Source organism: Ascaphus truei, chromosome 3 (genome assembly GCF_040206685.1).
Source record: "Ascaphus truei isolate aAscTru1 chromosome 3, aAscTru1.hap1, whole genome shotgun sequence".
In the NCBI taxonomy this organism is placed as follows: Eukaryota; Metazoa; Chordata; class Amphibia; order Anura; family Ascaphidae; genus Ascaphus; species Ascaphus truei.
In genome coordinates, this window is record NC_134485.1 from 111,861,421 (window position 1) to 111,884,835 (window position 23,415).

A 23,415-nucleotide genomic window follows, 5' to 3' on the forward strand; every position below is an offset into this window, starting at 1 on the left:
ATAAACATAAAAGAAAATCTATACTTCACCACATGACATAGATTTTCCCCAGAGAGGTTGCTGGTAAGAAACTTGAAATATCCCGTATCTGGTCTCAAATACTCTTCTGTAGATATCTACCCCACACCACACTTGCTCAGCCTTAAATACAGTTATTTTCCATTGAACACAACCTAAACCCAGCCCCTGTCATAAATCAGTGGTGAGGTTGACAGTCTTACCCCAGAGTAAAACTCCTCCCACCCCAGGATGTTTAAAAACTGCTTTTCCTATCTAAATAACTTCATAACTTCAGTTCAGTAATACTTACTGGCACGCAGGCATATTAATACATTCCGGCACACATGACGCTCCCAATGAGACTAAATATTACCGTGTAATACTAAAATTCAGAGAGATATTAATATCTGTCTCTTAGTACCTGCTAGACATCATGTCTGTAATCATTATTTGTGACTCGGTCCCACGGATACACACGTTACTTTTAGCATGTTCAGCCGAGAACATCTCATGATATTCTTATATTTAATTCGGTCACTCATTTTGATACCTTCTGTAGCCACACCCCTGGCCCCCATAAAACCCCTTGTCAAGAAATGCTTTGAAGCTGGGCCTCCTGTGTAGAGAACGTTTGTCACAGGTGCTATATTTCACACACAATGCTCCAGACATGGGCCTAGCTTTCTCTACCAGCAATATACACTTGGCCTGCAAATTAGGTATTAACATACACCAAACCCCCTCTGTACTTTTCACACCCAACTTCAATCAAGCCTTTTGAAGCCCAGATATTTCTGAAAAGACACCACACATATTTGTATTTTCCTAAAACTGTAGCTCATTAACCCATTAAGCCCCAGAGGGATTAACAATACCCAATATCTCATGACATTATCATGACGGGGTTATTCATTTAACAGCGATAATGGCAAATGGTACTATTGCTCGAAAAGTAGCATTGACATCAATGGGAGTTTCTATGCAATAGTGCCTTGATCGGCATATCACAGTTTAATGAATAACCAGCTAAAGTTTGGTAGTACACAGTTAACGATGCATTAACTTCCATTCAAGTCAATAGAAATTAGTACATTAACTGTGTATTTCTTAACTTATTACTGTATTGAATAAAGGTGTAAGAGAGCATTTTGGAATGTTCGTTCTTAGGTATTCACACACATGTTGCCTAGCTACATCAGTTAGAAATAGAGAGGATTTACTTGGTACATATGGGATTGTGTTATGTATAAAGTTGTCTTCATTTTTTTTGTGTATTGAAAAATACTGCTTGGTCTGCATTTGTCCAGATTACCTAACCTTCATATGTTGCTTCTATATATTGTGTTTCCAAATATGTTTAAATACCAAACTTGGTAATGGCTGACATGTTATTCTTCAAGACTTGACATTTGTCATATGTTCTATTGTATTATGTTAAAAAAAAAAGTTATTAAATGTTATACTACTTTATAATATGATAAATTCTGTATGATATGGAAAGCTTTATTTAAAAACATAAGCTTCACCAATGCAGTAGTATTTTTCATACATACAAATGTAGCAGATGCTATAATTCCCGCTGGTGCATTGCAGCTGGACATACACAAACAAAGTATTCAAAATGCAGGTCTCCTCTAGGACAGAGGTAGAAAGTACATCTCTACTCACAAGTTCATAATGCAATTCTTTAGACAAGAACAGAGGAGGAACCTCTCATATGGGACCTGAAACGTTGTTCCTCCTCTGTTCTTGGTTGTCACAGTAAATTAAGAATTGCATTATGAACTTGTGAGTAGAGATGTACTTTGTACCTATGTCCTGGAGGAGACCTGCATTTTAAATAATTTGTTTGTTGTGTTCTCCTCGCCTGAAACTTATTTCCCAGCACTTTGGAGCTGGACATGCACAACACCAGTGGGAGGAGTGGCCAATGTTTTTAATTAGCTGTGCCCAAGAAGGGGACGGGGCTAGTGCACTATTTCCTTCGCACTAGCAGGAGTGATGATGTCTGCTGCATCCGTAGAATAAGGGGTTGGGGTTCTGCAAAGTCACAATAGGTTTTTAACGATTTTCACTGCGTCGTCACACATTTGTAAAGGGCTACAGGCAGTGGCGTAGCTAGACATGTCCGGACCCCTGGGCAAATTTTTTTTTAGGGCCCCTCATGTCTCTCTCTCTCTCTGCCCCGCTCTCTCTCTCTCTGCCCCGCTCTCTCTCTCTGCCCCGCTCTCTCTCTCTGCCCCGCTCTCTCTCTCTGCCCCGCTCTCTCTCTGCCCCGCTCTCTCTCTGCCCCGCTCTCTCTCTGCCCCGCTCTCTCTCTGCCCTGCTCTCTCTCTCTGCCCTGCTCTCTCTCTCTGCCCCGCTCTCTCTCTATCTCTCTCTCTCTCTCTCTCTCTCTCTCTCTCTGCCCCACTCTCTCTCTCTGCCCCACTCTCTCTCTCTCTCTGCCCCGCTCTCTCTCTCTCTGCCCCGCTCTCTCTCTCTCTCTGCCCCGCTCTCTCTCTCTCTCTGCCCCGCTCTCTCTCTCTCTGCCCCGCTCTCTCTCTCTCTCTGCCCCGCTCTCTCTCTCTCTCTGCCCCGCTCTCTCTCTCTCTGCCCCGCTCTCTCTCTCTCTCTCTCTGCCCCTCTCTCTCTCTCTCTCTGCCCCTCTCTCTCTCTCTCTCTGCCCCACTCTCTCTCTGCCCCACTCTCTCTCTCCCTGCCCCTGCCGCTCTCTGCCCCCCCTCCCCCTCTCCCTCTGGGGTCTCTCACTCTCTGGTCTCTCTCTTTGGTCTCTCTCATGTATTTCTCTTTGAAATGTATTCATTTTCTCTTTGTGTCTCTTCTTTTCTGTCTTCTTCCCTTTCATGTCTGTTGTTACCCCTGTAATTTAACCCTTCCCCTCCCTCTCGCCTTTCCCAGCCTGTCTCTTGGGCTGCAGCTCCAGTCTCACGCTGCACTACTTCAGGCCCCGCCCCCTGACTCTCTCTCTCTCTCTCTGCCCCACTCTCTCTCTCTCTCTGCCCCACTCTCTCTCTCTCTGCCCCACTCTCTCTCTCTCTGCCCCACTCTCTCTCTATGCCCAACTCTCTCTCTGCCCCACTCTCTCTCTCTCTGCCCAACTCTCTCTGCCCCGCTCTCTCTCTCTCTGCCCCGCTCTCTCTCTCTGCCCCGCTCTCTCTCTCTCTGCCCCGCTCTCGCTCTGCCCCTGCCTCTCTCTCTCTGCCCCGCTCTCTCTCTCTGCCCCACTCTCTCTCTCTGCCCCTGCCTCTCTCTCTCTGCCCCTCTCTCTCTGCCCCTTGCTCTCTCTCTGCACCTCTCTCACACTGCCCCTCTCTCTCTCTGCCCTCTCTCTCCCTGCCCCTTCCTCTCTCTGTGCCTCTCTCTCGCTCTCTACCCCTCTCTCTCTTCCCCTGCGTCTCTCTCTGCCCCCCCCCTCTCCCTCTGGGGTCTCTCACTCTCTGGTCTCTCTCTCTTTGGTCTCTATCTATCTCTCTTTGGTCTCTCTCATGTATTTCTCTTGTACTTCATTTTTTCTTTGTGTCTCTTCTTTTCTGTCTTCTTTCCTTTTCATGTCTGTTGTTACACCTGTGATTTAACCCTTCCCATCCCTCTCACCTTTCCCAGCCTGTCTCTCGGGCTGCAGCTTCAGTCTCACGCTGCACTACTTCAGGCCCCGCCCCCTGACCTAGGCCCCGCCCACCTATGGAGGCTCAGCAGAGGAAGGCATTTCCCCTCTGTCCTATCTACGGCATCTCAGGGCCCCGCCCCCTGACCCAGGCCCCACCCACCTGCAGAGGAAGGGATTTCCCTCTGTGCTTCCTGCCCGCTGCAGGGAATTAATGTGCAGGCAGGGGGCCGGCCCGCCAACGGGGATGGAGCGGGGTTCCCATGAGCACGGGCCCCCAGGCTGCTCGGGCTATAGCTACGCCCCTGGTCACAGGGGTTTTAAAAGGCGAAGAACCACTGGTATTCGGCATTGAAGGGAACAGATTATTTATAAAGGCAGTACTTTGAATCCTTTACTACATAGAGAAAAAATATTCAGCAATCCTTTTATCAAAGAAAGGTTCATGAAGGTTATCAGCATCTGTCAAAATTCTTTTAAGTTGTACCTGACCTATATACCATCAGCTGTACTGCCAACATGTTTTAGCCTGAGGTCTAGTGAACATGTCAGGCATTATTTCTCTTAAAGATGTATAAATGTACAAATGAAAATATAGATTCATTTTTTTGTTTTGTTATTGCTTTCTAACAAACTTTTCTTTGTCACCAATTTGTCGCGTGTGTGTGTGTGTGTGTGTGTGTGTGTGTGATTAAAAACGATCATCCTGTTGACTATTACCTTGCCGCAGGGCACTAAAAATGAGCATAATGGCCCGAAAACCATCACACTACACTCGAGTTATGCTGCCACAACCAGGATTCATTTATGGGTTTACGCCTCCGGAGTAGTCAGTCCTCTCTATACTAGAAAAATATGAATTAAAACAAAATCAAATTTAGCAAAACATATTCCCCAAAAAAAGGTGCAATTCTAGGTTACAGAAAAACGTGTTCCAAAAAGAGGTGCCATTCTATACTGTATATACAGTGGTGTGAAAAAGAAAGTACACCCTCTTTGAATTCTATGGTTTTACATATCAGGACATAATAACAATCATCTGTTCCTTAGCAGGTCTTAAAATTAGGTAAATACCACCTCAGATGAACAACAACACATTACATCTTACACCGTGTCATGATTTATTTAACAAAAATAAAGCCAAAATGGAGAAGCTATGTGTGAAAAACTAAGTACACCCTTACTGCTTCCATATGAATTAAGATGCTAAGTAGCAGACAGGTGCTGCTAATCAAATGCCCTTAATTCATTGATCATCAGCAAGTGTGACCACCTCTATAAAAGCCGAAGTTTTAGCAGTTTGCTGGTCTGGAGCATTCAGGTTTGTGTTAACACAATGCCAAGGAGGAAAGACATCAGCAATGATCTTAGAGAAGCAATTGTTGCTGCCCATCAATCTGGGAAGAGTTATAAGGTCATTTCCAAACAATTTAAAGTCCATCATTCTACAGTGAGAAAGATTATTCAAAAGTGGAAAACATTCAAGACAGTTGCCAATCTTCCCAGGAGTGGACGTACCAGCAAATTCACCCCAAGGTCAGACTGTGCAATGCTCAGAGAAATTACAAAAAACCCAAGAGTTACATCTCAGAATCTACAGGCCTCAGTTAGCATGTTAAATGTTAAAGTGCATGATAGTACAATTAGAAAAAGACTGAATAAGTATGGTTTGTTTGGAAAGGTAGCCTCTTCTCTCTAAAAAGAACATGGCAGCACGGCTTAGGTTTGAAAAGTTGCATCTGAACAAACCACAAGACTTCTGGAACAATGTCCTTTTGACAGACGAGACCAAAGTGGAGATGTTTGGCCATAATGCACAGCGCCACGTTTGGCGAAAACCAAACAGCATATCAGCACAAACACCTCATACCAACTGTCAAGCACGGTGGTGGAGGGGTGATGATTTGGGCTGGTTTTGCAGCCACAGGACCTGGGAACCTTGCAGTCATTGAGTCAACCATGAACTCCTCTGTATACCAAAGTATTCTACAGTCAACTGTGAGGCCATCTGTCCGAACGCTAAAGCTTGGCCGAAATTGGTTCATGCAACAGGACAATGATCCCAAGCACACCAGCAAATCTACAACAGAATGGCTGAAAAAGAAAAGAATCAAGGTGTTGCAATGGCCCAGTCAAAGTCCAGACCTCAACCCGATTGAAATGCTGTGGCTGGATCTTAAGAGAGCTGTGCATAAACAAATGCCCACAAACCTCAATGAACTGAAGCAACGTTGTAAAGAAGAGTGGGCCAAAATTCCTCCCCAACGATGTGAGAGACTGATAAAGTCATACAGAAAACGATTACTTCAAGTTATTGCTGCTAAAGGTGGTTCTACAAGCTATTGAATCATAAGGTGTACTTGGTTTTTCAAACATGGCTTTTCCATTTTGGCTTTATTTTTGTTAAATAAATGATGACATGGTGTAATATGTAATGTGTTGTTGTTCATCTGAGGTTGTATTTACCTAATTTTTAGACCTGCTAAGGAATAGATGATTGTTATGTCCTGATATGTAAGACCATAGAATTCAAAGAGGGTGTACGTTATTTTTCATACCTGTATGTGTATGTATATATATATATATATATATATATATATATATATATATATATATATAGTGACAAACGGCTTACTCCGGGGCTCCGCTGTCTGTCCGGGACTGTTAGAACACGGTCTTTTAGGGTGGGTTAAATGACGAGGCGTCACGTGCTGTTCCTTTAAACAGGCTATGCCTGGTTTATTCAGTCCCAGGCACTGAGACTGCCACAGTGTAAACAACAGAAACACAAGCAAAACAAAACCTGCTCACCGGAGCTATAACTTAACTTAGGTTTTCCCTGACTCAGGGTTGAAGTGGCTTTTCCACTTCCAACAAAAAAATAAGGAACTTTGCAGTTTTAGACACAAAAGAGCAGAATGATTTAACCTGTTTGGGGAGAGGCTTTTCCCCTCTCTGCTTCAAGCAGCCTTCCTGCCTCCAGGCTCTTGGGGAGAGAGAGGAGAGGAACCAGGAAATCAGTCTTAAATACCTGATTTCTAATTAGCATGACAGGTGACAGAAATCAGGCAGCAGACAAACTCTGGTCTGGATCCCTCATCCCTCAGTTCCAGCACTTGCCAAACTATGGGTTGGAGTGCATGTATTATGAGGCTGCACTTGCCAGCCTAAACAGGATAGAAACTGTTCAGTATCCTGGGAGCCCTATGTATGGAATTTATTACCATCCCCTGGTTTCTGTCACTATATATATATATATATATATATATATATATATATATATATATATATATATATATATATATATATGAGAGAAAATGAGTCCTTGGAAATACCTATGAGAGAAAATGAGTGCTCCTTAATGTTTTTGTTTTGTTTTGATATATATATATATATATATATATATATATATATATATATATACATACATACATATATACACACACACAGAGAAATGCAAAAATTTTCATTCAAACATCTGGTGCAACATGTTTGCCCCCAGAATTGCACCAATGTTGACTTGTTACATAGGTCCTACAGACTTTTAACCACTGTTAAAATAGCTACCTGAACAGAGTTTTTTTCATTGTCATGTTATCCTTCCTAGGGGTCTATTTACTACAATCTCCTAGCTGGAAAACATGGAGAAAACCAGTGCAGAAACATCACCATATTCCTGCAAGAAAAGGAATCCCATAGAAAGTAACTGGAGCTGTTCTCCTGATAAACCTGGTGCAGTTCTTTGGTACAAAATTTGCCCCTTATTGCAACCTGGATACTTTAGTAAATAACCCTTGTAATGCAAATTCAAACAAAATAAAGCATATCGTTTTTTAAATGTTTATTTTTTTACAAGAGGTTTTCTGTTTTTTCCCCCAAAATGTTTTTGGCGTTTGAACTATTTTTGCTTACCATTGCTATTCCACAAGACACGTTATGACCTATCCACTTTATTTTGGGGCCAAGAGGTGTTGTCTGGTACCGGAAGGTGTCTTGTGCAATAGCAATACTTAGTAAATGTGGGACATATTTACTATAGAAAGAGGTGATCTGGCACACAATCAATGAAGCACTATAATGTCACCTGCCGGTGCCCACAGACCAAGGGGGGTCGTCCTACCAGGTCCCCAAGTGGTATCAGGGTAAAGAGAATAGTCCAGGCACATGGTCTTATCACAAAGTAGAAAATGTAATCCAGCATAAATCCAACGTTTCGGCTGCACACAGGCAGCCTTTGTCAAGGTGAGAGCTTTACTAAACAGTCTTTGGACATAAGACACAACCCGTTCAAGTCAATAAGCTGTAAGGTGTCTTTCAGCGCTGATGGTGTCTTATGGCAGATGACTGCTTATGAAATATTGGCCATTATTGTTAAATAATCATTTCTTTGTATACTATGCTTAGTTTAGTGTTTCTTCACCCTCCCCTCATGACATCCCAGCCAGGCCATATGTTAAGGATTACCAGCTAATCAGACACATACTGTAGAAGAAACATGCTTGATAAATAGTTGATTTATTCTTAAAATCTGGTCTGGGTGAAATGTTTCCACTAGTGTTGGGAAGAACTGATTTAGTTATTGTGTGTTTGTGTTAACAGGCCCATTGCTTTGTAAGTGTACAGTTGTATCACTGATTGGTCACATTCAAAAACTTTCCACATTGTACCTAAAACATTCAGCTAGATGTAGGGTATTGTCAAGGGGAAGGCAACTGCAATTTATTGGGCCATAGTTACCCTGTAAGGAGCTGGTACATGGAAGGAAGATACAAGGAAGATGGAATAGAATGTGTGAAAATCGTGTGTGCACATGACTGTATTTTGTTTCATGTACAAAGGCCCACTGTCATTTATTGGGAATGGTATGCCCTGTATGGGTATAGAGCATATACTGTATATGGCAAGTAGCCTATTTGCTCGTGTTCAGAAGTTAATAAATATAGTAAACAAATGAGGTTATTTTTCGATCCAAGAAGGACATATAGTATAGGATGGCATATCAAGTAGCCAAGTATAAAAGGATTGTTTATCAAATACAAATCCTACTGCCAACATATTTTTTCATCAAAAGACACTGAGGCCAAGTGTTATTATAGAGTTGAACAAAATACAAACTACCTTTTACTTTTCTTTTTTTTTTATTCAAATCACACACTTCTCTGTCAAATCTTTATGTCCCGTTCACTTACATGGACCATAATGGGCCATATTTAACAAATGATCCTATGCCATATAAGACACCTTATGTCCCACTCACTTGTATAGGTTGGAAGGGGTCTTGTGGACTGACACTTAGAAAATATGACTCACTGTGTCTACCTGCGCTGAATTGTGTCTTATAGGGCAGCACCCCTTGGTAAATGTTAACAAAAGATTAGGGAAAGCTTTGTGGGACTTCACCAAAGTGAGAAAAGCTAAATACATACAACTGCATAGCTCTTTAACCTCTCAACATAAGCCACAGTGTCACGTTACCTTTTTTGACCTTTCATTGAAAGCACCATTTACCAGAAATGAAAGGGGGGTGGGGGATGGGGGAAGGATACATGAGAAGGGATGGAACAACTCGAGATGGGGATACAAGGAAAGAAACAAAAGGATAAGACAGTGTACATTAGTAATGGTAGGTTGTACAACTGAGGTTAAATATTGTTTAGAGTATGCAGTGTTTATATGTATGATAATCATTCGGTGGTGAATTGCATATTGATCCAAAACCCACACCTTGTTGGGTAATATAACATGACAGATATTCTTGGAAGTTAAAAAAAAAAAAATCAATACTGTGAAAATGTTTTTTTTGCATTGTGTATAATGCAAAGAAAATTGTTGTTACACGGCAAAAAAAATTTGTGCAAGCTACTTCCATAAATCCATAGAGGGCTATTTATCAAAGTCTGGTGTCTTCACAATTAGTACAAACGTAGAAGGGGCCACAGGGGTGCTGGTGCTAGCGGGAGGGGTGGAAGATGCAGAGGTCCCTGTCCTAGGTGGTGCACAAAAGTAGAACCAAATTTATTAATGAAAAAAAAGCAGTGACTTTCAATAGGATTTTTGTCAATTACATATATACGTATAGGGAGAAAAGAATAAGGATTTTTTCTTTTTTTCCAGATTACATTTTCCCTTTCCAAAATCGCAATAAAAAGCAAGGAACTTTAGGCAAAACAAAATCAAAATCCGAAAAAATGTTCGAGGCAAAATCAAAACACTGGGTCAAGTGAACATTTCTAGTTGTTATTGTGTTGCATGTACTGTATGCTAATTGGGAATACGGCTAAATGACAATTATTCCAGATTTCCGAATTTTAATTTTTTTTTGCTGTATGCACATTGTAATGTTTTCAAATATGTCTGCGTTTTTAAAGCCGCAAAACAGGTTTAATTATTTTTATTATTATTATTATTACTACAGGATTAAAGCAAGGGGGTCTCCGGAGCTGAGTTAATTTGTGCTCCGGTGACCCCCTGTTTCCAGAGATACTTACTGTACCTCCATAGCGAAGCAGGTATTTCTATGGAGTTAAAATTGCCCCGGTCATGCGGGCCAATAGGAAGCCGCACCGAATTACATCACGGCTTCCTGTTGTCCCATGGGACATTTAAGCGCTGTCATTTCGTCAGGCGCTCAGCTCCCTGACATCTATACCAACACCCCCTAAGCAAGGAAGTATCTCTGGAAGCCGGGCTTCTCCAGAGCTGAAATTAATGCGGATCAGCTCCGTAGACCCTCTGCTTCAATCCAGTAAAATAAATAAATAAATGAAACCTGTATTACTGCTTTAAGGTGCACTTCTATTGTAGTGAGAAAGTTTGGACAAGGCATACTGGGGCAGATAAGTGGGAAGTGAGAAGTGAGGCAGCGTTGGTCGTGATCTATCTCTGAACTATTCAGAGTTGAATTTATAATGGTTATTTCAAAATAAAGTATTTGTTAAAGCACCTCAGTCTGTTTCCTGAATGCTGAACCCTACACACATGAAATAGTATAACATTAGCATTTTACTGTGTAGACGGATGTTCACAGAGGTACACAATTGGAGACTTTTATAAGGTGAAATTATAATAAGGCTTTATTGTGCCTTTTCCTTTTCATCAGGAAATCCATCCAAACACGGGGGGGAACAAAGCTTCTATTTACTTGGGAGTATTTCTAGTGAAACACTATGCAATTAATTCACATCTCCCTTAGTCAAGCATTTCTCCAAGCCCCAAACACATAGCATGAAATAAGCAGATATAAGAAGTCTCTTAAGAATGAAAGTCTTATCAGTTTCTTGGAGAGAAAATCTTCTCAGTTCCTGGTTCAGCTCCCTTCCCTCAGAGTGTGTCAGCTTCAGGTTTAGTAGTTTTCCCTGTGTCTTGAAATCAGCTCTGCTGTGTCTTCTGGCAGAGCTCAAGACATGGTCAGCTCCAGAGATCTGTGTTCTCTTGGTCAGTCTCTCCTGGGAGACTCAAGAACCCCTGCTCTGTTTCCAAAGGTCAGCTCACAAGTGAGCTAAGGAGTCACTTCCTGTCTCAACAGACAGGCTTTTGTAAGCAATCTAAATCAGGCAGGTGGTGTTTATTAATTGACGACCAGCAGTTAACCACCACACTGCTAGATTAAAGGCACATTACTTGAACAGGGATTACTCCCCTGTTGCATACCTCCCCTGTTTGTGGGAAGCTCGGGCTAGATTCTAGATATCTCTGTGACTTGAATGAGAGTGGGTGGAGGAAGAGAACCCTCAGTCCTGCTGGGATTGGAGCCCTTTCTCCAGTTTATTCGTGTCTCCTCCTGAAGGTGCTTGAGATCAGCACCACTCAGTCGCTCGAGGAGGACTTTTTCCAAGTATAGTCTTTTTTCTACGTGCGCGGTCATGAGATTTCCCTCGTGTCGGGTGCTCGTCATATTGTAGGCATACTGTATGGCAGCAGTTGCAAAGCGTTTAAAAACAGCCCTTTGAGTTTTCCGCTCTTGAAGCTGTCTCTCTGCCCTTTTCCCACTCAATGGGGTTGCTAGTTCAACCCCTTTTAGATTAAGTTGCAATTCCACACCCACTTCCAGAGAATATCCCATCTTTTCAGCTTCATCAGCTAAGGATTCTTCTGGTTTTAATTCAGCACGTGCACCTTTTTCTTTGCCTGCTGGGTGGCTGAAGGTTTTGCTAGTGCTTGTTTAGGTGGTTCAAATTTTGCAACCTTGTCTTTTAGATGAGCGGTATTCCCAGCTCTCACTGTACCCTTGTCTTCATGGGTGTTTGAGGCTGTGGGATACTGACGCTTAGTCAGGGTCAATACTTGTCCTTGTAGGACTGTAATCTCATCCGCGAGAGATCCCTGTTTTTTGAGTGCGTCTTGCAAGTCTCTTCTCAGGGAATTTATCTGCATGCTTTGCTTTCTCTGAGCTTGCCTCCACATTTTTATTGCATTGTGAAGCACTATGAACTTCTTTGCTTGAGCCACAGTTACTTGTTTCAGTTTGTGGACCTTCATGTGCTCCCTTTTGTGCCGCGTCACCTGGGTTCTAAGCTTGGCTTTTAGCATTGCTTTGGTGATGCTCAGGGTAGCCTTCAGTTTCTCATGCTGCTTTGCGGGGACATACTGGGTCATCAGACGTTCCTGCAGGACTTAAATTTCTTTAACAGCCTGCAGATTGTCATCCTGCAGAGTTCGCTGCTTCTCCTCTGCCTTCTTGAGGTGCGTACGCAGACCTTGCAGTTGGTTCTGCAGTCGGTGCTCTGCTTCAAACTTCTCACCTTCCAAAAGTCTATTTATTTCTTTAAGCTCGTGCAGCTTTTCATTTTTTTCTTTGACGTCATTTGTCAAATTAACATTTTCTTCTTTGAGTTTTACGTTTTTTCTTTGTAATCTTAAATGTTCTCCTTTTTCAGTCTCTGTATTATTCATGGCCTCTTTGCAGTCCTCCTTCCATTTACGCACATCTGCTTTGAGACTAACAGTCTCCTGGCGTGAGACATCCTTCTCTAGGTTGAGGGTCTGAAGCTCCTTCTGGGAGACTTGGAGATTTGTATTAAGATTAGCAATAGTTTCTTTAGCAATGTCCAGCTCCTCACTGAGACTGTGTAGTTCCTTTCTGGAAACTTCCAGGTCTGTGCGGCAGCTGTTGGTCTCATGATGTGAGGCATCCAGTGCTCTGCGGAGTGTCTGAACCTCTTTCTGAGATACGTCCACCTCTATCCGGACACTGTTGACCTCCTGTCGTGAGGCATTCAGCTCTATGCGAAGAGTGTGAACCTCTTGCTGGAAGACTCATCTGCTTCAGTGCCTCCTCATACTTCCGCTTTAGCGTAGCCACCATTTTATCAGATTGGCTCTGCTTTTCATTCATGGCAGAAATAGTAGCATTTGCAGTATCTAGCTTAGTCTTGAGATCGTCCAATTCAGTCCTGGCTGCAGAGTACATTGCGAGCACATATTCCTGTAGCTTCACGTTATTTTTCTGGAGCTCTGTGTAACCATCTTCCTTTTGTTTCAATTGTTCACGGAGCATATCACAGTCATGCCTGGCATTTTTCAGGGCATCTTCAAGGTTGGTCAAGGGATCGTCACTCACTGGTTCTGGCTCCACTTCCCTGGGATGGTTGGTTGAGGGTTCCTCACTGTTGGCACCCGGACAGACACTTCTTTGGGGTACACGACTTCTGCCTTGGGCCCTCTGGATATTCGGTTACCCGTGGGATGAATTCTCCATTTTCTCTAGGCTGCAGGGCAACTCGGTCCCCCTTTTCCTCCACAGGATCTGCGGACGTGTCTGTTCCTTCCACGGTAAGTGAAGAACCGCTTTTCTTTTTCCGCCTTTTTGATTTGGATGACACCGTCCCTTCAGGGATATTGGGGTCTCCATCTTCATTTGAAATTTTAGCAGCGTCACTGGATCCACCCGGCTTTTCTTGCAACTGTAATAGCTGACGGAAATATTCCAGGGATATTGGGGTCTCCATCTTCATTTGAAATTTTAGCAGCGTCACTGGATCCACCTGGCTTTTCTTGCAACTAATAGCTGACGGAAATATTCAGTGATGCACTGCTCCCGCTCTGTCTCCTGCTGATCATATTCGTCATCAAAGGGAGCGGTCTTTTCTGTTCGTGCCGAGTTCAGGCACCCCCACCATTCTTGGGGTGTTTTGTGGGTGTGACTCGGTTCGGGTTCCCCGTAAGAGATGTCTTCCTCTTTATTGGACTGGAAGGGCCACTCTTCTGTGGGGTAGGGTTCATTACAGGAACGCTGCATCTTGTCCTCCATTTTTAGGCTATCAGGTGTCATTTTCTTCCTGACCTCAGGAGGCGCTATTGCAGCTGTTGCCACTGTATTTGCTAGAACCCCCAATTGTGGTAGTCCTACAGATGGGCATATTTTGCTTGTAGAGGTCGTAGCTCTCACAGGCATCTCTGTATACTTTTCTTTCTTGGGTATTTTTTTTATTTTTTCAATATCAGCAGTCGTGTGCATGCATTTTCTCCCATCAGGTATACAAGATGTGCTGTTGCTTGGTAAAAAAAAAGTCTATTTGCTTTACACCATTTACTTGCTTTGTGTAATCTCTCTTTAGGTATGCTGAATGTGTAGTTGCTAGGTAAAAACTTCTGTTTGCTTTACACCATTTACTTGCTAGGTGCAATCTCCGATTCAGCAACAGAATTTTGTTTTCTGCCTGAGTTCAGTAATTTTCAGTCTCATCTTTGGGTATTATGACATTCACACTTCACACTTTGGGTTTTGCTCCCAAGATATATATAGGCAGACTTTTTTACTTGCAGAAAAAAAAACATTCTTTGCAGTGGACTATTTCTTTCATTCCCGGCAGGGTGACTCAACACTCAGCAATTGGCTTTGAAATACCTTTTACACAGTTCAGTAATCCCTTTTCACCCTATAGGGCAATTTTACACTCAGCATTTGTTTGCTAAAAATTCCCCTGCTTCAGCACAGTCTTGTATCAATTTTCACACTTTTCTGCATATACTCCATTCACAGCTGGTAGCCCTATGCGGTGTTGCAACCTTTATTTGCAAAATCAGTACCACTCATGGGTCACCATATGTATTCACTGCTTCAGCGAAACTTTTTGAAAAGAACAAACATCTATCCCATTTTAAGGGCTGACTCACTTCTTGAACCCTGACTACGGCTGGAAGGAAAAAACCCTATTTCAATGACCATATTACACTTTGTTATAGGCAAATAAGTTGTAGCTGTTTCAGCAGTCTCTCTCCTCTTGGGATTGGGGCAAAGAGTCCATCTGTGGTTTTGTAAGTTTCAGTGGTGTATATCCCTTTAACTCTGATCTCTGCTGCATGAGGTTTTTTTTTTTTTTTTAAGTTGCTCAGACTTGTTTGTAGGCAAAAAGCAAAAAAAAATTTCACATAAAAATCTCCGGTCCTTTTTAACTTCAAAGACACCTCTCATCTCACTTCGGACACCATATGTAGACGGATGTTCACAGAGGTACACAATTGGAGACTTTTATAAGGTGAAATTATAATAAGGCTTTATTGTGCCTTTTCCTTTTCATCAGGAAATCCATCCAAACACAGGGGGGGGGGGGGGGGAACAAAGCTTCTATTCACTTGGGAGTATTTCTAGTGAAACACTATGCAATTAATTCACATCTCCCTTAGTCAAGAATTTCTCCCAGCCCCAAACACATAGCATGAAATAATCAGATATAAGAAGTATCTTAAGAATGAAAGTCTTATCTGTTTCTTGGAGGGAAAATCTTCTCAGTTCCTGGTTCAGCTCCCTTCCCTCAGGGTGTGTCAGCTTCAGGTTTAGTAGTTTTCCCTGTGTCTTGAAATCAGCTCTGCTGTGTCTTCTGGCAGAGCTCAAGACATGGTCAGCTCCAGAGATCTGTGTTCTCTTGGTCAGTCTCTCCTGGGAGACTCAAGAACCCCTGCTCTGTTTCCAAAGGTCAGCTCACAAGTGAGCTAAGGAGTCACTTCCTGTCTCAACAGACAGGCTTTTGTAAGCAATCTAAATCAGGCAGGTGATGTTTATTAATTGACTACCAGCAGTTAACCACCACACTGCTAGATTAAAGGCACATTACTTGAACAGGGATTACTCCCCTGTTACATACTGCATGTGTCAAATAATTAAATGTTGCCACATCTGAAATGGTTATGCCTATGTAACATGCATACAACAAAGTTAAAATATTCAGATATATACAGTAGCTTGTTTATACCTTCAATATATACTGTCCCGACAATCTTTATTGCAACATTTGCCCGTCTTGTCCTGCGGGTGTTTTCGGGCTGGCGCCGAACTTGGCCGCACGCCAGCCCATCTTCTCCGCATCTTCCCCTCCCCCTTCCCTTCGCGACCCCCCGGCTGTTCCGCCCCGCTCCACGCTCTGAATTATAGCATACCCCCTTACCTGCAGCCTCCTTCGGGGATTCCTGGCGTCTTCGGGGATGCCTGGCATCTTCGGGGATGCCTGGCGTCTTCGGGGATGCCTGCGCACGTGACCGGCGCCCAGCTGACGCGCGGCACGCTGCGAGAAAAAAAAAGATCGCCGCGTCTGCCCGCACATTGCGGTGGCGGCCGAGTTAGAATAAACTCTGCCGCCACTGTATACTGTAACACACTTTGATTTTTATTTAATCTGTATATACTATAGAGTATAATCGTAAAAGAACAGAACCCTCTAATCTGATTTGGAGCATGATAATGCAAATTATAAATGGCACTAGCAGACCTACATATGTTCAGTATCCTGTTTAACTTTCCCTGTGACTGCGTTCAGCCACGTTCCTGCTCTCACGGCAAACTGATTATTAAAGGGATTATTCAAATAAACTAGAGGTATGCCTGCGGCAAAGATTGCAGAAGCCGAATAGAATCTTGACCTAGTGTTTCCGGGCCTGGCAAATTGGCACTTAGAAGCCAATCACTGTTATTGATCTATCATGATTGTCTAGAAAGTTTCAACCTTAATAACATTTTAAGGACGCAATCCCTGAAGTGTACTAGTTGTTGTTAAATACGTTTTGGCTTGAATTTTCCTAATTTTCAGCAACATAGGTGAGTATTCAACATTCATAATATTGTAATGAAGAAGATGATATCTATTGCTATTCATTGGAATGTGGGTAAAACAGAGATTAGCCGAAAATGTCATCTGTCCGCATAAGTGTCTATTCATTGTCACCTCTGGTTTTCCTTAACTTTCAGTTTCAGATGGGTGTTTTATACAATTTGGAAGAAGAAAACCTATTCCTGAACACTTCAACGATCGAAATCTTCCATGCTGCATGGAGCATATTAGGCTTGGCACGTGTGCTGCATGTGGGTCATCGTGAAAACAACCTTTAAATTATACGCTGTAGATAATCCTAAGAAAAATTAGTATAAATGTTGTATGTGGACGTTTAAGATATTATTTAAGTTTGACACACAAAAAAAAAGAGTGAATTGAAAATGTATATTTTGATGAGCTGGGCTGTTATTTTATATTATTATTGTTTTGTTTTGTTTTTTAATTTTTAAAGCCGACTTGGAGATTGGCGCATACAGTACCTAGAGCTGATGAATGCACTGAACCTGAAGAATGTGATCCTTTTTATTCATTTGTTACAAGATTTCACTGCGGGTCTTCACAAAAAAACAGAAAGCTATTTTAGCTCTTTAATTTCTTCATTCCCAGTATCCTCTTTTGTGACTTTGTTTGCACTTGATTGTGATGGAAGCCTTCAGCTTTTATAATCCTTTGAAGTTTCACATACACGTTTTGGATACACTGGCAATAAAGCACAGCAGGAGTAGGGCTACCACAAATTCAACAAGTTGCGAGCCTTTGGGCAACGTGGTAGCCAAACTGGCAAAAAAAAATAGTGCACAAAAACAAAAGAACTCAGGATGAAGAGGTTCAACCGCCCAATTGTGCTCGCTGAGTAATGTTCCTTATTAATTTTGTTCGAAAGGCATATGGTAAATCCCATTTTGCTTCACAATTTTCAGATCACATGAAGTTAAGTCTCAGGATTAGTTTATATGTGGCCGTTAAGGCAATAATTCAGAGAGAAGGATTATCCTCTGATAACCTGTTCCATGCAGCCAGCCATGACTAAAACATTAAACTAAAGGGAAGTTCGACCCTGGCGCCTATAGGTTACTTTTTTTTATGTTCCCTTTCCTTTTCCCATGATTCACTTACATTGTTTGTTTGGTGCTATGAAAGGATTTTGAGCTCTTCTACAAATTGAACACTCAGTGCTTCCAATTGAGACTTGAGAAAGGGCCCTTTTATTGTAAAGCAAGTTCTATAATGATTCTCCTTAACCTTCTACTCTACTGTAATTCTCCTTATACATATTGCCTTGTGGAGAAACAATATATATAATATTTTTTTTGAACAGTGCAAAGGTTTCCATGATCAACCTGGAGCATATTTAACATCTTGTGATGTGTATGTTTTCTCTCAAAGGATAGATGGGTATTAAAGCACATTCTGCTGCATACATTTAAAGATAACTGGTTTTATTTCCTTCACAAAATAAAGTGGACGCTACTAAATGAAGAGAGACATAGGGCATATACGTAAAACTACACCACCATTCACAGGCGCACCATTAGTTAGTACTTGAAACCACCAGAAAGCATTTATTTAGCATTTTGTAGAATGTGAATGTGCATGATGTTTGGGAAGCAACAAGTCCATCACTGCAGCACTTTGATATATTCTGGGGGATGTGGGTAAAAGGTCGCAAGTTAATTTTACACTGGGAGGGTCAATTTTGTCCTGTGTGCCTTTGCTCACCTTGAATCGATGAGCAATAAGAGAAGTGGTTTTTGTATAGAGATGTAGTGACTCTGTGTCCCAGACGTAATGTATGCTTACATTTATAGTTGTATGCCCCTAACTAAAGTCAAACACTGTTCAATGTAAAACTAAAGTAATTAGATTTGTTTTTCAAATTGAGCTAATTTTATTTTAATTGATGACATTGAAGAGATTCTTTTGGTATGTGTGTCTATATATATATATATATATATATATGTATGTATGTATGTATGTATGTATGTATATATATGTAAGGAGGCTGTTGTTTTTTTTTTTTTAATGAAAAAAATATGGTTAATATGTACATAAAGCAGCCAACCCTCCCCTCCTCCCCAATCGTGGTGTTCCCAGCTTTGGGGGGCCACCTGGTGAGGTGTGGTCACCACGGCTGACTCAGTGTCCACATTTGAGATCAGAGGGTTATTTTACCAGCAACAGGGTGATTGAAGCTAGAAACAGGAACAGTGCAGTTAAACTCGGAGAAACCTGCAAGAGGTTAAACATATTTTTTTTTGTAAAAAGAATATCCCTTACTTCCCCGCCCCCCCAAAACAAAAAAATTACTCTTTCACTTGATTTAGAAGTGGTCACTCCTACAATAAGAAACGGGTTGAAAGAGATGCCGATGCTTTTTTTTTTTTTTTTGCTAGGGCATCACTGTTCAGGCCTGTGAAAACACACTAAATGTTGTCAGAAACAAGTTTTAACTTTTAACATACTACAGTAAATTCATATACCACTTGTGAGCACATTTAGATGTCTCAGACAGGTCTGCAACCCTGTCTTTCCCCATCATTTCCACTGCAGCCAGGGATTCTAGGAAATTATATGTAAATGAGCACAGTGTCACATACTATAAGTGAAAATCTTGAGACCAACTAAATTAAATCTTAATGGAAACATTGTGATTTGTAAGGGTGAGACCCTATTTAGGTTTACTGCCTTCCATTCAACGAGACACTTGAAGAGCATATTTAAGTTGGTGCTAGCATAAAACTAGCAACAATTGTATTTTTTTTCTAGAGAATCGTTTTTAACTTGAATTGATTGTTTTGAATTTCTTTTATTTTTTAACGCAAAACTTTTGATATGCCCAAACACATCTACATGTGGTATATTTCTGGATTTATCATATTGTACATGCAGCACCAAAATATAATATTATGGGCTTCACTTGTTGCTCCTTTTCATCCTGCCCACACACCATTATTGCCTAACCTAAGAGAAAATGAACTCACCCTGTTAGCAGACATGGATATGTTTAAGATCTAGAGAATTATGCATTTTTAATTGTAAATCTTGCTAAGCATCGTTTTACTATAATCTGGTTATTTTTCAGGGAAACTGTTTATTGTTTAACCCCCTTTCCTGCATTTAAAAGGTTTAATCCCGTTAACATTTTTGAATTGTTAGAAATGCGGTTATATAAAACCTTAATTGTTTGAATGAGTGAAGAAATTGAATCTTGCCTATTGCACAAACCCATGGAAACATTTATCAATCACTGGCCATCTTATTTTATTTTTGTGTTTAAAATCGCTTTTGTCAAGAATGTTGAAAATTCATGGCCTCTTTGTGTGAGACATTGTTGTCGAGGACACTTAACAACGATCACATTCTTGTTTGTGGTTGTAAGAATTTTCTGCGTAAAACGGATGCAAAGAAATAAAACCTTTTTAGAATACAAAATCAGTTTAGACACTTGTGGATTTATTCATGGATCTTAGTCTGTTTGGCAAGTTAAGCAGGGCACTTGAGTTCAATCTTGAGTACAAACAGATGTAAAGTGCTGACGGACATGTTTTCTTTGATTGTTTGCACTAAACCCTGCTTCCATCTGAAAATGTGATACATATTTTGAAAATTTGATTTGTGATTGATTTGACTCTTGCCTTGCATCTGCTGCACCTACAGTATGTAGTACCTATGTTTCAAATAAAGGTACACTGTTAATACTTGCTTGGCTACAGTCTCTTATTTACTGCCAGACACACACAAGTTATGGTGAGTTAAAAAGTAACAAAAACCCTCCACTTTACAGTGTACAGGAAAGAAAAATACCATTTGTGAGCACGTTCACATGTCGCAGACCATTCTGCAACCCTGCCTTTTCCCACCTCCTTAGCATACAATGCTTCCGCTGCAGACAGGGATTGTAGGTAATGACATGCAAATGAGCACACAGCGTGTCATTACCCAGAATCCCTGGCTGCAGTGGAAGCACTGTACGCTAAGAGATAATGACAAGGCCGGGTTGCAGACCTGTCTGAGACATGTGAATGTGCTTGCAAGTGATATTCTTATTTATTGCCAACTTCTCTCTTGGCATGAATCTCTACCCAACAGATCAGAGGTATGTTTTAATTTTACTTTGAATTCCCCCAATCCTGAGTAAAACGCATATAAAGGTGTGTGTGTGTGTGTGTGTGTGTGTGTGTGTGTGTGTGTGTGTGTGTGTGTGTGTTCTCTGATCTCTGAACAGGAATCATTTGCCTCAAGTGTCTCTTGTTGGTCATGTCTCTAGTTTACATGACTACAACGAGTTATGGTATAATTTCTGATTTTAGAAGTATATCAAATGGATATGGATATTCAGACCCATAACTTTATTTATAAACAGTTGTCACGTTTGATGGAGACTCACAAGAATGTCATTAACAAAGTTATAAACTATGCTTATTACAACAGTATTATCATTCCCAGCTGAAGGAATAGCTTTGTGGTAAGAACAATACCTTTGAATTGGACAAACGCAGTTTGATTCCGAGTGGTTAAATCACTTTGTCTGTACATCAAGCATTGAAAGATTGTGAGCTCATTGGGGAAGGTACAGATGCAGCGGCCGTTAATCGAACAAATCACGGCACCGTTTGTGGGTGCACTGCTGTACTCCACGCGGCATTAACGCCGCCAATCGCCCCAAGCACACGTGTTTATTGCGGTTGCTTTGTTTGAATTTCATGGATTGTGTGCAATTAAATGCAATGTAATGAATGAATTGTACTGTGCTACTGTGTCAATTTCAGGTGTTTAAAAGCCAGAACACTAAAATGCCATTTTCTGCACTCGCATCTAACGGCTGTATGGTTGGAAGAAATCCCGCACCATGACGTGAAGTGTTTCAATAACGGCCGCTGCAAATGTACGCCTGCCTGTAGAAATACTATGTAGAGCACTGCATCCGTGTGGATCCGTTAAAATCCCCCTACATGACTCAGTTAAGCGACTTTAAAATAACTTTTAGCGGAAATTCATTGCACGGAATGTGTTTATTTATAATCCGTCTGCGTATTGTAAGAAAGAAGTTCAATGGATTCATCCACAGGGGGAAATTTTGAAAATCTGACATTAAAAATCACAAACGAACCGAGAAGAAAAGGTGAGACAGGACAGGTGCCCGAGAGGGTGAAAGACAGAGACACGGTCACACACACACACGCACACACAATTCTTTTCCACTCAAATGTTATTGGTTTTCATGTTTATGGGGGTGATACATAAAAAAAAATAGGGAAGGGGGGGGAGAGAAAAATACGTAGCTTAGATGCCACATGCTCCACCAGCCTTTATTCTATTTACCACTTGTTTCTTGACTGGGGCTGTTGTTTTCTTCCAGGAGGCTGCTATAGAGCACCTAGCTGCCGTAAGCACATGGAATATAAATTTGCATTGGTGGGGATTACCTCCATCTATAGGGTTAGTTAGTATAAGGACCAGCAGGTCAATTTGAAATTTTATTTCCACAGTTTCTTCCACCAGGTCTCTGATACCTCTCCAGAAATCCACTATCTTGGGCAGGACCACCAAATGTGTACCTGGTCTCCCAACCGCCACACTTCCTCCACAATCTGTCAATGCTTTCTGGGTATATTCCACTCAATTTTTTAGGGGTGGGATACCAGCTGAAGAGAATTTTATATATATTTTCTTTTATTTGTGTTCATATGGATGTTTTATAAGCACTTTACCAGATGTTAACCCAATCGTCTGCAGTGATATACATCTTTTTCCCATTGAAGCATTTATGTGTATGCCTGTGATTGGCTCAATGTAATTGGTGTATCCAGTTCTTGATATACTCTTGAAATACCTTTCTGATATGTTGTTAAACTACATATATTTTCAAATATTGTACAGCTCGGGAATTAACCCAATGGGGCTAGTTGTCTAGCAAAGTGTTTTTCTTGTGCAAATCTGAAAAATTCCACACAGTTTCTTTCTAGGAATGGTCCTAGGTCTGGGATTTTACATCTATATTGGATGTCTCCTAAATCCCTGATTTGTATAATTTTCCATGCCTCAAAACATTATTTGTGCATTTCCAGTGCAAAATCCAGATTATATAATGGAATTAGTTTTGACAGAGATGAGAGTAATTTATAACATGTGTTGGTCGACTTCCAGATTGTTAAAGTGAATTTCATAATTTGGTTTAGCCCAATCCTATCATCATCGGTATCATTGTTTCCACAATAGTGCTGGAAGTGCAATTACTGGTAAGGGAAAGGACTCCCTAATTGGGTGCTCTAAACATCACCTGTTTAAACTGTGCAATGTCCAATAATGTATTTGTTGGTCCAAGGTATCAAACGTATCAATGAGCAGGGTTTTCTTACCCCCAATGAGATAATAAAGTCAGTAATATAATAACAGCAAATACTGAAATCACCGTAAACAAGCCACTATAGGGAAAGAAGCCTTCTAACCTGACCGGTGTGCAATGGCTGCACCCGGCGGTCCCTCCTTGGGTGGGCCTCACAGTCCGAGTGGGTCTTTGTGGCAGGGAGTAAACGTACTCACATTACTGCCCCTGTTCCGGTATGCTGCAATGAGGAGGAAACTCAGCTGCTCTGTCGCGTGCGTCCGTCCCGGCGGCAGGATCCAAGTAGACAAGTGAAGGGACTCTCAGCACTGCTCGATAGTATCAGGCTGGAGACACCATGCAATGAAAAAACTTTAATGCGGCATGACAGCCAAGGTTAAAAAAACATGAAGATCAATCCTCTGACGCGTTTCGTC

The 23,415-nt window shown here is 41.5% G+C and overlaps 1 protein-coding gene across 2 annotated transcripts in view; it reads left to right on the forward strand.

Annotated features, from left to right (window-relative positions):
* SMS (spermine synthase) overlaps positions 1-20,354 on the forward strand; it is a 154,381-nt gene extending 134,027 nt beyond the window's left edge. For both annotated transcript variants that reach the window (XR_012799803.1, XM_075589360.1), the window contains one exon: positions 16,794-20,354. Coding sequence is in view for 1 of the 2 variants with exons in the window: in XM_075589360.1 (XP_075445475.1) it covers positions 16,794-16,836 (43 nt within the window). In the remaining variant the exon portion in view is untranslated. The remainder of the gene's footprint in view (positions 1-16,793) is intronic.
* Positions 20,355-23,415: the final 3,061 nt, after the last annotated feature.